Source organism: Vicia villosa, unplaced genomic scaffold (assembly GCF_029867415.1).
Source record: "Vicia villosa cultivar HV-30 ecotype Madison, WI unplaced genomic scaffold, Vvil1.0 ctg.000334F_1_1_3, whole genome shotgun sequence".
NCBI lineage: Eukaryota > Viridiplantae > Streptophyta > Magnoliopsida > Fabales > Fabaceae > Vicia > Vicia villosa.
In genome coordinates, this window is record NW_026705150.1 from 565,499 (window position 1) to 579,479 (window position 13,981).

General features: G+C 34.4%; 1 protein-coding gene across 1 annotated transcript; it reads right to left on the minus strand.

The window, feature by feature from the left end:
* Positions 1-7,925: 7,925 nt before the first annotated feature.
* LOC131626923 (2-hydroxyisoflavanone dehydratase-like) lies at positions 7,926-9,116 on the minus strand. The gene has a single exon (XM_058897760.1). The coding sequence runs from the start codon at positions 9,086-9,088 to the stop codon at positions 8,093-8,095; it is 996 nt and encodes a 331-aa protein (XP_058753743.1). The 5' UTR covers positions 9,089-9,116; the 3' UTR covers positions 7,926-8,092.
* Between the last annotated feature and the right edge of the window lie 4,865 nt (positions 9,117-13,981).

The window sequence follows — 13,981 nt, forward strand, 5'->3', positions numbered from 1 at the left end:
CGAATGAGAAACTCTAACCCTATTTGACAACATTCAAATGAGGGAGAAAACCTAGTGGGAAAAACCTAAGGGTTAACCTAGACTACTGTTAATGGACAACACTTACATATTATACATTTTAGGGTGTTTTATGGTCTTTGGGTTAAGGCTAAACCTAATTCTAAATTAATTATAAGCCTAAAAATTAAATCAAGGTTAAAAAAACCTAAAATTAATTAACATAGTTAGCCCAAAAACTAATTAAACCAAAAATTAAAACCTAAAATTTTTATGTTTACCTAGGAAAACTGTGTTTATGGTCAATAGGAGGAACATTGAGATTTTACCAAGGTTATCAAGGGAAAGTAGCAAATGGGAGATAAGATTTACACCTGCTCTCCTTTGGCCAAAGGAAGTACCTTGATTTGGTCAAAAACCAAAAAAAAACACTTGGGTATCCTTTGAGGTCAAGGGATAAAGCCCCTTCCACTTAGTCAATCCATAGGAAACCTGTTCATAAACCACTGCAGTGTTACGTTTAAGAAAACAAATGGAAAAATAGAAAAATGATCAAAACAAAATCAAAAAAAAAATTAAAAACCTGATTATAAATCAAATAAAATAAGATAACGAAGCTACAAATTTTGAGATTTTTTTGAAAATATGAAAATAGAAATTAAATCAAATAAAATAGAAAAACGAGGAATTTGCGATTTTGAGCGTCAAAATCCTTTAGAATTATATCTAGAGTATTGTTCCTCAATTGTTTTCTGAACTTCTGGAAAAAATTCAGAGCAAATCGAAACAGTAGTTTCAGAATTCGGCTGATATGCTGGAAAATTTATCACTCTGCTGCAACCGGAATTAGAGTGACGGAAGATTATTTGTAACGGTCAGAAACGATGGTAAAGGGTTTTTTGTGGATGGGTGTAAAATCATGAGAGTTGTTGATTGTTAGTGTATGGGAATGGAGAATTTGGTAGAGGTGAATGGTTAAAAATAAGGGTTGTTAGTTATTTATAAGAAAACATTAGGTTAAAAGGAAAATGGGCTTGGACCTCACTAAGAGCTTAATTTATTTTATTTTCCTTATTTTGAATTATTTAAATGAATAAATCAAAACAATTGAAATAAAACAATTTAAGGGGTGATTGGATTAAAATTGTGGCCCAATAATGAATTTGCTCAATTTGGACTTTATGCATTGACTCAAAATTTCCCAACTTTTACCAGCCATAATTTTCTCAATTTTCATTATTTGAGAATAATTATGAATTTGTTGGGAAGCTTAGGATGTCCTCTTCAATTATTTTCGCACTTAAAGATTTTTGTCTTTAAAAATGAAAGGGCAAATTTTGGGGTATGACAAAAGGTCCCTATTGGATGCAGATGGTGTATAAAATCAAATATAAGGCTGATGGTTCCATTGAACGATATATGGCTCGACTGGTTCCTAAAGGCTACACTCAAACGGAGGGCATAAACTATTTTGATACATTCTCACATGTGGCTAAGATCACCATTGTTAGAGTACTATTGGCCATTGCTGCTATCAAGGGTTGGTACCTTGAACAATTGGATGTAAACAACGCGTTTCTTCATGGACATCTTGATGAAGAGGTTTATATGACTCTCCCTCCAGGCCTTTCCACATCCAACCCATCTCATGTATGCAAGCTCCAAAAATCTTTGTATGGTCTCAAACAGGCAAGTAGACAATGGTACTCTAAACTCTCCTCTTTTCTGATTTCCTTGGGTTACACCCAATCTCAGGCTGATCATTCCTTATATGTAAAATCTCATAAGGATTACTTCACTGCCATCCTTGTTTATGTAGATGATATTGTACTTGCTAGCAATTCCATTGATGAGATCCATTCAGTGAAACTTGTTCTTGATTAGAAGTTTAAAATTATGGATCTTGGACAACTCAGATTTTTCTTAGTTTCTGAGATTGCTAGATCTTCTAAGGGCATCTTTATGAACCAAAGAAAATATTCTCTTGAATTACTTGAAGACACTAGCTATTTGGCTGCCAAGCCATCTCAGGTTCCTTTTGATCCTAACCTCAAGCTGTCTCGATCAGATGGTGAACCGATGGCAGACCCTACCTCCTATAAAAGACTTATGGGTCGATTGATTTATCTGACTAACACAAGGCCTGATATTTCCTTTGTTGTGCAGCACCTTAGTCAGTTTGTTTCCAATCCACTTGATTCTCACTACAAGGCTTCTACAAGAATCTTGAGGTTCCTTAAGTCTGATCCTGCTAAGGGTGTCTTCTTCTCTGCCTCTAGTGCTCTTAAACTATCAGCCTTTGCAGATTCTGATTGGGCCTGATGTCCTACTACCAGAAAATCCATCACTGGTTTTTGCATCATCCTTGGTTCATCTCTTCTTTGTTGGAAATCGAAGAAGCAGAATACAGTCTCACGATCATCTACTGAGGCAGAGTATCACGCCTTAGCCTCTCTTACTTGTGAGTTGCAATGGCTGAAATATCTTTTCAATGATCTCATGATTTCCATTCAGCACCCTGCCTCTGTCTATTGTGAAAGTATATCCGCTATATATCTTGCTCATAATCTGGCTTTTCACGAACGAAGTAAGCATATAGAGCTCGATTGTCATGTGGCTCGCGAAAAGATTGGTTCTAAACTCATTCACTTGTTACCAATATCTACTACTGCTCAGCTGGCTGATGCTTTTACCAAGCCTCTGCATTCTCCAGCATTCTCTTCTATCATGTCCAAGTTGGGACTCTTCAGTTTACACAATCCAACTTGAGGGGGGATATTAGGTCACATATACTTCCTTTATATTAATTCTTAGTATATTCATTCATGTAAGTTAATTCTGAGCTGTCAAGTGCATATAGTTCAGTTCCATCTTGTATATAAACCACACACTTGTATTGATAAGGTAATGCTGAATACAATAGTCACAAACTTTTCTCTTCTTCTTCTCATGCCAAGCTCGATTCTATTACACAATTATGGCAGTTATGGTTTATTGTTATATGTGTTCAGGCATTGTTGAAACCTAACATACTAACTAATGGGCTTTTTCCACAAGGCCCATTACACAAGCCAGCTTAATAAACAAGCTAACTAAACAAATTAGGGTTTAAACACTAAAACCTAATTTAACACGCTAACAACCCAAGCATCTTCGACACCTGCATGTTAGATCCATCTTCGACTACAGCATGCACATTTCGACACTAGCATGCGAACAACCTTCGACTTCATGCTTAACACTGTCGAACTCTCAAACCAAGAAGATATCCTTCGATCATACTAGAGTTCGTTACAATATCTCACACATATGTATTAATAAAAACATATATGTATCTTCTTTTTCCTATTATATCACTCATTACAGAGATAATTATGTAAAATTTTAACAAATTTATTACTAAATCATTCTTAAAATACATTATTTTGACATTCAAAAGAAAATAACTAAACACTTTCTTTTTGCAAAATATTGTGAACAAAATGTCTATTATTATTCCTTATAAAAGTTATTTTTGTTAATCTCAACCGTGAATTAGACGCCCTTATATCTATTTAAATGGACATACAAACATATCAATTACTCAATAAAAATCATTATAAAACAAAATATTAAGAGTATACCCTAAAATTTTACTTCCATATATTTTTGTCTAGAGAAATATCTCATTTATTTCCACTAAAAAGTAAAACATACTAGTAGTAGTACATTGCTACAGACCATATCATACATCAAAGAACCAACTATATTAGCATATGGGATGCTATTCATATAGGCTCTTTCGACATCACTACTGGGACACTGATTAATAGTCAGCTTGAATTGAGGGTTTGTTGGAGTCACATCTGGCTTCGAATTCGACATACTAAACTTTTCGAGAATCTTTCGTAGATATGCCTCTTGAGATAAGCATAACTTTGACTTCTTTCTATCTCATCGAATGTCAATTCCAAGAATCCTAAAAGAAGCTCCCAGATCCTTCATATCGAAATCCTTATTGAGTTCAACCTTCACCTTCATCACATCTTCGACATTGTTGCTTGCTATGAGAATATCATCCACATAAAGCAACAAAATAACAAATGAATTACCAGGTCGAAATCTGAAGTAAACGCAGTGGTCGAACTGACTTCTAATGAAACTTATGTGTGCCATGAACTTGTTGAATCTCCCATTCCACTATCAAGGAGATTGTTTCAGTCCATATAAGGATCTCTTCATCTTGCACACATAATCTTCCTTCCCTTTTTTGACATACCCTTCAGGTTGCCTCATCAGGATCGTTTAATCTAGATCACCATACAAGAACACAGTCTTCACATCCATCTGTTCCAGTTCAAGGTCAAACTGTGCCACCATGGCAAGCAACATTCGAACGGCCCTATGCTTCACAACAGGAGAAAACACATCATTGAAGTCAACACCTTCTTTCTGAGTGAGACCCCTTGCGACCAACCTTGCCTTGTATCTTTTCGATGTTACTCCTTTGATTCCTTCCTTAACTTGGAAAATCCATTTACAGCTGACTAACCTTACCCCAACAGGTTTCTCGATCAGTTCCCAAGTGTGATTATCATGAAGAGATTTCATCTCATCATCCATGGCCTTCACCCATTCAGTTTTATTTCGACTCCTCATAACTTCCTTATAGTTTATAGGTTCTTTGTCTAGAACCTCACTTGCAGAGATTAAGGCATAAGCTATAAGATCTGCATACCCAAGTCTCTGAGGTGGCTTGATGAGTCTTCTTGACCCATCTCTCGATAATAGGTAGTAATTGACAGTTTCCTCATCTTCCCCAGTATCTTCTGCTTCTTCTTCGACTTCATCAGGGATATGCAATTCAGCATCAACATGCTCCACCTCAACGGGAATCTCTACCTATTCCAGCTCTTCGTTGGATGTTTCTGCATTTCGACCAACATCATTAGTTTTCTTAAAAGCCATCTCAGATTCATTGAAAACTACATCTCGACTGGTGATACACTTCCTTTGACATGGCTCTAGGAACCATAGCCTATAAGCTTTGACTCCTTTAGGGTATCCCATGAACATGCATTTCAGAGCTCTAGGTTCAACCTTGTCTTGCCTAATGTGAGCATAGGCTATGCATCCAAATACTCTTAGTTTGTCGAGATCTGGTGGATGTCCCGACCAAACTTCTTTAGGTGTTTTCATATCTAACGCTGTCGAAGGACATTTGTTTATCAGAAATGTTGCTGTTGAAACAGCCTCAACCCAAAACACCTTCTTTAACCCAACACTAGTCAACATGCATCTGACTCTCTCCAAAATAATTCGATTAAACCTTTCAGCCAAATCATTTTGCTGTGGAGTACCTGCAGTAGTTCTGTCCCTTGCAATACCAGAGGCAACACAAAAACTGTTGAACGCCTCATTGCGAAATTCAAGGCCATTATCGATTCTCAACCTCTTGACCTTCCTGCCAATCAGATTTTTGACCAGAGTCTTCCAACTTTTGAAATTCTCAAAAGTTTCATCCTTAGTCTTCTGGATGAATACCCATAATTTCTTGGAATAATCATCAACTATGGATAGAAAATACCTTACTCCTGAATGTGATGGACGCCGTGTAGGCCCCCAAAGATCAGCATGGATGTAACCAAGGGATCCATGTATTCTTTTTTTGCCTCTGTTAACTTCACTCTACAAGATTTTCCAAGTACACATGGTTCACAAAACTTCAGCTTTTCGACTTTGTCTCCACCAAGCAGATTTTGTTTCCCTAATTCGACCAGACCCCTTTCACTGACATGGCCTAATCTCATGTGCCAGATTTCTTTCTTCGACAAAGATTTCGTGGATGCAACATTTGTCGAACCACTTACAACTTCACTCTCAAGGGTATACAAGCCTTGTTTCTTCACGCCTCTCAAGACTTCCTTCGACCCCTTCAATGACTCTTAGGATAATTTTCTCTTCTTGGAAAACATATCCTTTCTTATCGAATTCACCAAGAGAAAGCAGATTTCTCTTCAAATCGGGAACATAAATGACTTCAGTCAACAATTTTATTGACTCATCATGGAGCTTGAATATCATAGATCCAACTCCTGCAATCTTGAAAGCTTTATTGTTTCCCAGCAGTACTGATCCACCATCTTGATCACATAATTCCTCGAACAAGTATATGTTTGGAGTCATGTGCCAAGTGCAACTTGAATCCCTAATCCACTCCTTCCTAGAGTCACTGCTCGAAACCACAAGAACATCAGATGATTCGAAATCATCTTGAATAATGGTTGCATTGCCATTACCTTACCTCCATGATCTTTCAGGCGTTCAGGGCACACCTTTCTTGTGTGACCCTCCTTCTTATAATGATAGCATCGAATACCAGATGCTTTGCCACTATAAGACTTCTGCTGACTTTTGCCTTTCTTCTTGTCGAACTTACCATCCTTTTGCAAGAATTTTTCTTTAACGGCCAAACCTTCACCAACAGTCGAAGGTTTATGCTCCTTCCGTTCTTTCAAGTCCTTAGAATACAGGGCTGATTGAACTTCTTCAAAGGTCAGAGACTCCTTCCATACAGAAGCGTTTCTTTGAAGTGAGCATGTGATCGAGGCAAAGCACACAATAGTAACAGCGTTTGATCTTCATCATCGATCTTCACATCAATATTTTCAAGATTAAGAATCGGCTTGTTGAACATATCCAACTGCTCAGCTAACACTTTGTCTTCAATCATCTTGAATAAATACAAAGCTTGCTTCAAGTAGAGTCGATTTACCAGTGGTTTGCTCATGTACAAACTTTCAAGTTTCATCTATAACCCTGATGTTGTTGTCTCCTTTGATACCTGTCTAAGAACCTTATCACCAAGGCTCAACAAAATTACGCTGTGTGCTTTCTCGATCATAGTCGTCTTCTCCGTTGCCGTTAATTCAGCATTAATGGCTACCTCTCCCTTCAACGCTTCCAAGAAACCCTGATGAACCAGTAGGGCTTTCATCTTCAAGCGCCACAGACCGAAATCATTTACTCCGGTGAACTTTTCAATCTCATACTTTGTTGAAGGCATCTTCTCCACGCTCAGCGCACCAATTTGTTGTGAATTCAATGTCAAGAACAAAGTATAAAATAAGGGGAAAATAAAGAACAAGGAAGAAGAAGAACACAAGAATTGGTTATAACTACTATTCTTTTACTTTCTCTTAGAAAACAAGATTACAAGTTTACAAGAATAACAAATAACCTCTCTCACCCTAAATTAGGATTTGCAGCGTAGCAATGATGAGAGACTAGTATGCTATTTATAATAAAACCTAACATACTAACTAATGGGCTTTTTCCACAAGGCCCATTACACAAGCCAACTTAATAAACAAGCTAACTTAACAAATTAGGGTTTAAACACTAAAATCTAATTTAACATGCTAATAACCCTAGCATCTTCGACACCTGTATGCTAGATCCATCTTCGACTACAGCATGCACATTTCGACACCAGCATGTGAACAATCTTCTACTTCATGCTTAACACTGTCGAGCTATCGAACCAAAAAAACTACCTTTCGACCATACTATAGTTCGTTCTAATATCTCACATATATGTATTAATAAAAACATATATTTATCTTCTTTTTCCTATTATATCACTCATTATAGAGATAATTATGTAAAATTTTAACAAATTTATTACTACAATCATTCTTAAAACACATTATTTTGACATTCAAAAGAAAATAACTAAACACTCTCTTTTTGCAAAATATTGTGAACAAAATGTCTATTATTATTCCTTATAAAAGTTATTTTTGATAATCTCATCCGTGAATTAGACGCCCTTATATCTATTTAAATGGACATACAAACATATCAATTACTCAATAAAAATAATTATAAAACAATATGTTAAAAGTATACCCTAAAATTTTACTTCCATACAATTTTGTCTAGAGAAATATCTCATTTATTTCCACTAAAAGTAAAACATACTAGTAGTACTACACTACTACACCCTTAAAAAGTTATTTGTCCTATCTTTTTTGCCTTTAGCATATTCAAATTTATTATTGATAAAAAAACAACTACAAGAAACCAAATCAAACAAAGACATGACAAATCTTCTTCACTCTTGTACAAAAGTAACCAATCTCTGGATAAATTTCCTTGCACTCTCAGATTCTGGTTTCAACAAATGATAAACATGATTCTCATCTTTCTCTTCAAACAATTCCAATTTCCCATTCCACCCACTTTTCTTCACATTCTCCAAATACCAAACTCCTCTATCTCTTAACTTATCTTTTTCAGCAACACAAATAAGAATTCTAGTACAACCAAGTTTCTCCAAGCTAGGTGCACCTTCTCCCAAAGGATTCAACAAAGGGTTATCCACTCCATAGGGTGAATTTGGGTAACACAAATACCAAACTTGATGGAAAAGATTATTCTCAGGCTCTATAATAGGTTCTGACCCAATTGGATAAGAGCTATGAAAATAAGGATGAATCATAATAGCTCCTAATATTTTAACATCACTAGGTAATGATTCAGTTCCAGCTTGAATTGCCATGTTATGAGTAATGTTACCACCAGCACTATCACCACCAATGAAAACCCTAGCAAAATCGCCATGTTCAATCAACCATGGTTCTGGATTGTTGAGGGTGTTATTGGCATGAGAAGATACCCATTTGAGTGCAGCCCAACAGTCATGGTAACATGCAGGGACAAGATGCTCAGGAGCAAGACGATACTCGACCGACACGATGATAATGTTTGCTTCTGATGCTAAGGTTTTCAGATGTTCATGGTAGAGCTGAGAGAATGCGGATTCGAAGAGGAGTGCGCCGCCGTGAAAATAGACCAAGATCGGAAATTTGGAAGATGGGTTTGTGATTTTTGGAAGGTAGATTCGAGATGGAACTGGGGGGTTGTTTGGGATTACAATGTCTTTGGAGGAATGTCCTGTTTTTGGGTCATTGAGAATTGGAGGAACAAAAGGAGATTGTACTGGTCTCTCTATTGAACCGTCGCTAAAGATACGGATGAATGTTCCCATTTCTTCAGTAACTATCTCTTTAGTGAGGGTTTTTGGTGTGGTGGGTGTTGTGGAAGCCATGATCAAATGAAGAAGAAAAGCTTGGTTGAAGGAGTTGAAGGTGTGATGTTTTTCTTTGTGATATGATAAGATGGAATTTATAAGATAAAAGGTTAATGCACATTTGGATAATTTTGTCATTTGATGGTAAAAATAACAATATTTGGTAAATAGATATTTAATTATACTTTTACTTTATTTTTGTTTAAAAACAATTTCTAAAGTTTTTCCTTATATTTGGTAATTATACTTTTACTTTATTGGTAAATAAATTTTTATATTGGATGAAATAAAGTTTTTCCTTATTTTAAAAAGTTTAATGTTGAAAGTCAAATATATTAAATAATAAAAATATAAAGTATATATCTTAATTTATTTTTCAACATATCAAATACGATTTTAATGAATTGACCTTATAAAATAGGTTTATACTTTTATCAATAAAAAAAATTATTATATTATTTTCTTTGATTCAATTTATTAAAAAAATTATTAAATAAATAATGTATTTGAATTTTCTAAATATATTAATTATTTAAGATATTTAAAAGTAATTTTTTTATAAATAAAACCAGATAGCATATATCTTGCAATAAATTTTAAAATATTTCATTAATTTATTGAATATACGTTTAGGAGTGGTCATGAATACGGGTTAACCCGCGGACTCACTCGCTCAATTTAATCCAACTCTTATTTAATTTTAACCCAACTCTATCATGTACGGGTCCAATCTAAACCAACCTATAACCCATTGATATTTGGATTGAGTAACGGATTTGAAATTTTAAATCCGCCAATCCGCAAACTCATTGATATGTCATATTATTTTTTTATTTTTTTATAAACGATCTAGCAATGTCCTTTCTTTGTATTTATCATCTTTTAATATAAATCTTTTTAATATCGTAAAAACTTTAGCATAAATTAAATTTGAAAGATTGTACTTTTTTTAATTCTCTTTATTAAAAGAAAGATATATCTTACCATTTAAATCATATTCTATACAATTTATATATATATATATATATATATATATATATATATATATATATATATATATATATATATATATATATATATATATATATATATATATATATATATATATATATATATATATATTTGGATTTGATTCAGATTGTGAACGAGCTTTTAGATATTAAATGATACATTTTATTTAAATTAAATAATAAAATTTTATGATATTTTTAATATTTTTGTAAAATAAATGTGTTAATCAAATTAATTTTTTGTTTACAATTTAAAAACCATATTTAACTGCGAATCAAACTAACCCAATCAAATTTCGACCCAACTAAATCTGCAAACACCCTTATACGCGTCGTTTATTAGATAACATGTGTGTTCAAAATTATTTTGTAACTAGTAGGAAACTCGTGCGTCCGCATGGGTTCTGGTCTAGACCGCAGATATGTCAGTAATTTGATTTTGAAATTCAAATAAAATAAAAAATATTTAAATATAATTATAAAAAAGAAAAAAATAGTCAATGATAAATATATAAGTTAATCAAAGAAGAATATTTAAATGAAAGACATATTTTTTAAATAAAAACAAAATTGTATCAATTTTTCAAATTTTAAAAGAAAGACATCAACAAAATATACGATAATATTCATGTATTATCTTAAAAATTATTGTATTTTAAATTAAAAATAGCTTCCAAATAAAAATATTAGATACCCGCACGTTTACACGGAATTTGGCCTGATTACCCGTGCGTTCACACGGTACTCATGTACTACCCGTGCGTTCACAATAATTTTGTCCTGATTACCCGTGCGTTCACAGGATATTGTGTGTTACCCGTACCTTCACAAGGTAAGGTGTGTTACCTGTACGTTCACACGAAATTTGGTCTGATTACCCGTGCGTTCATACGTGTACTCGTGTATTACTCATGTGTTCACAATAATTTTGACCTGGTTATGCGTTTACACGGTACTGTGTGTTACCCGTGTGTTCACACGGATGTTAGCCTGATTACCCATGCATTCACACGATTCTGGGTAGCTAATCATGCGCATACTTTTATTTTTAAAATGTAATCAAATATAATTACTATACACTTTATTCTTAAGGCATATTAAAATACAATTTATTCCAAATAAAATACACTAATTTCAAGTTGGTCTTGGATTCAATCTTCCTTTATACATATACTTTTTAACATATAAAATTTATTTTGAATTATTATAAAAATATTTTAAATTTCAATTAATCAGTTGACTAATATATATATATATATATATATATATATATATATATATATATATATATATATATATATATATATATATATATATATATATATATATATATATATATATATATATATATATATATATATATATATATATATATATATATATATATATATATATATATATATATATATATATATATATATATATATATATTCATATATATTCCAACTTGGACAATTGTTGTTGGGTCTAAGGGCACCTACAATTTTGTAAAGGAGTGAGGACACACCAAAATGCAACCATGACACACACGGGCGAGCGCCGCCGTCCGTCTGACCGACCGGCCGGCTCGGTTCGGTCCGGTCCAGTCTAAATGAATTAATATTTTGGAACCCGAATTAGTGGAAATTAATTTTAATTAATTAATTCGGTGAAAAAAATTAAATATTATTACTTAATAGTAGGAAATTAATTAATATTTAATATTAATTAATTATGAAATGGTGACATGTACTCATAAAACCAAGTCTTAACCTAACTGTTGACTGCTTACTTGCCCTCCAAGAGTCATATGTGACTTGCTGACCAAGTTAATAACGGCTACCTTGACTGGGCCAGTTCCACTCTCCCACTATATTTTCGCCCACGATTTGGTCCATTTAGTTGGATCTTTATTTTCCTATAAATATATTGCCTTCATTCATTTTTTCGGAACTCCAGAATTCACATCCGAGTTCTCTCGTCTCTCCCTTATTCTACTTCGTCTTACAAAATATTCTTTTATGTTTTCGACTGAATTTATTCCAGATACTACGGCTGGTTCTTAAACCATCTTTGAAGGTGTATCACTGACCGATTCATCACACGTGCAAGTGTGAATCGTATTTCTTGAAACGAGCTATTTATCCTGGAGGCGTCGTGGGTATTTAAGAGCTGCTTTGCATAAATTTGGCAGTACTGCGAAACGTATTAAAGAAAGCGTACTGATCTACGACTCAGCCAATAATTCCTCTATGGAATTATTTTCTAAACCGAAAAATAACAATTTTAAGATGTTTTCTGTAACTACCATGTCGACTGAGGAAACTATCGGTAATACTGCGGCTGCTTCTGTGAATGACAAACCATTCAAGTTTGAGGGATCTAATTTCAAACGTTGGCAATCAAAGATGAAGTTTTTCTTAACTCTGAAAAAGGTTGCCCACATTCTGACTGAGGATATCCCTGTTGTTCCTTCTGGATCATTCGAGATAACTAATGGTAAGTCAACTGCTAAATCAGACGGAACCTCCAAAAAGGACGAAGTTTCCAAAATGTCTGATGGAGGCTCTGCTGCAAAAGAAAAAGCCGCAGCAGATAACTTACATCTCCGAAAAGAAATTTCCCTTTGGCAAGAAAATGATTACCTATGCAAACATCATATTCTGAACAGTCTTGCTGATGACTTGTATGATTACTATAGTAATCACAAGACTGCTAAACAGGTTTGGGAAGCTCTCCAAAAGAAGTATGACACTGAAGACGCTGGTGCAAAGAAATATGATATGAGTCCCTACTTGAACTACAATATGGTGGATGAAAAGTCTGTGGAAGCACAAAGCCACGAGCTTTAAAAAATTGCTCATGAAATCATTACTGAAGGTATGCCCCTCAATGAACAATTTCAAATTGTTGTAATCATTGACAAACTGCCCCCCGGTTGGAAAGATTTCAAAAATGTGCTTCGCCATAAAACAAAATAATTTACAATCGAGATTCTGATTACTCGCCTCCGAATTGAAGAGGAAGCTCGGAGACAAGATCTGAAAGATGAGGTCTTAGTTGTTTCTAACAACGAAAAGAGATTCGGTGCGGTTCTGAAGCCTACTTACTGGCAAGCCATTAAAGAATCAGAACCGTAATGCTGTGAACCAAATTAAGAATTGGAATCCCTCTAGGGCCCCATCTGCTCCATTTGCTAGGCAGCAACCACCACCTCAGAGAAATGACGCTTCAGTTTTCACTTGCTACAATTATGGGAAACCGGGTCATATGGCAAAAAAATGTAAGAGCATGCCTAAACCTGTTGCTGGCTCAAATGCTTGGATTAACATGACTGATGAGCCATTTGTTGCTATGATCACTGAAACCAACATGATTGGTTGAAGTGATGGTTGGTGGATAGACACGGGTGCCTCTCGCTATGTCTGCTATGATCGTGCTATGTTCAAGACATACACTGTCGCTGAAGATAAGAAAGTGTTGTTGGGAGATGCTCACACCACTAATGTTGCTAGAATTGCAGACGTTGAGCTGAAATTCACCTCAGGAAAGACTTTGATCTTGAAGGACGTCATGCACGTTCCTGAAATTAGGAAGAATCTTGTTTCTGGTTTTCTTTTAAATAAGGCAGGGTTTGGTCAAACTATAGGGGCAGATTTTTACACCATCATTAAGAAAGGTATTTTTGTTGGGAAAGGGTACGCTGCTGATGGCATGTTTAAGTTGAATGTTTATTTTAATAAAGTTTCTCCTTTCGTTTACTCTTTGTGTGATTTTAATATTTGGCATGCTAGACTTTGTCACGTTAATAAGCGAGTTATTTCTAATGCAAGCGACTTAGGATTAATTCCTAAATTAAATGTGAATGATTCAAATAAATGTGAATATTGTAGTCAAGCTAAAATAATTAAGACTTCGCATA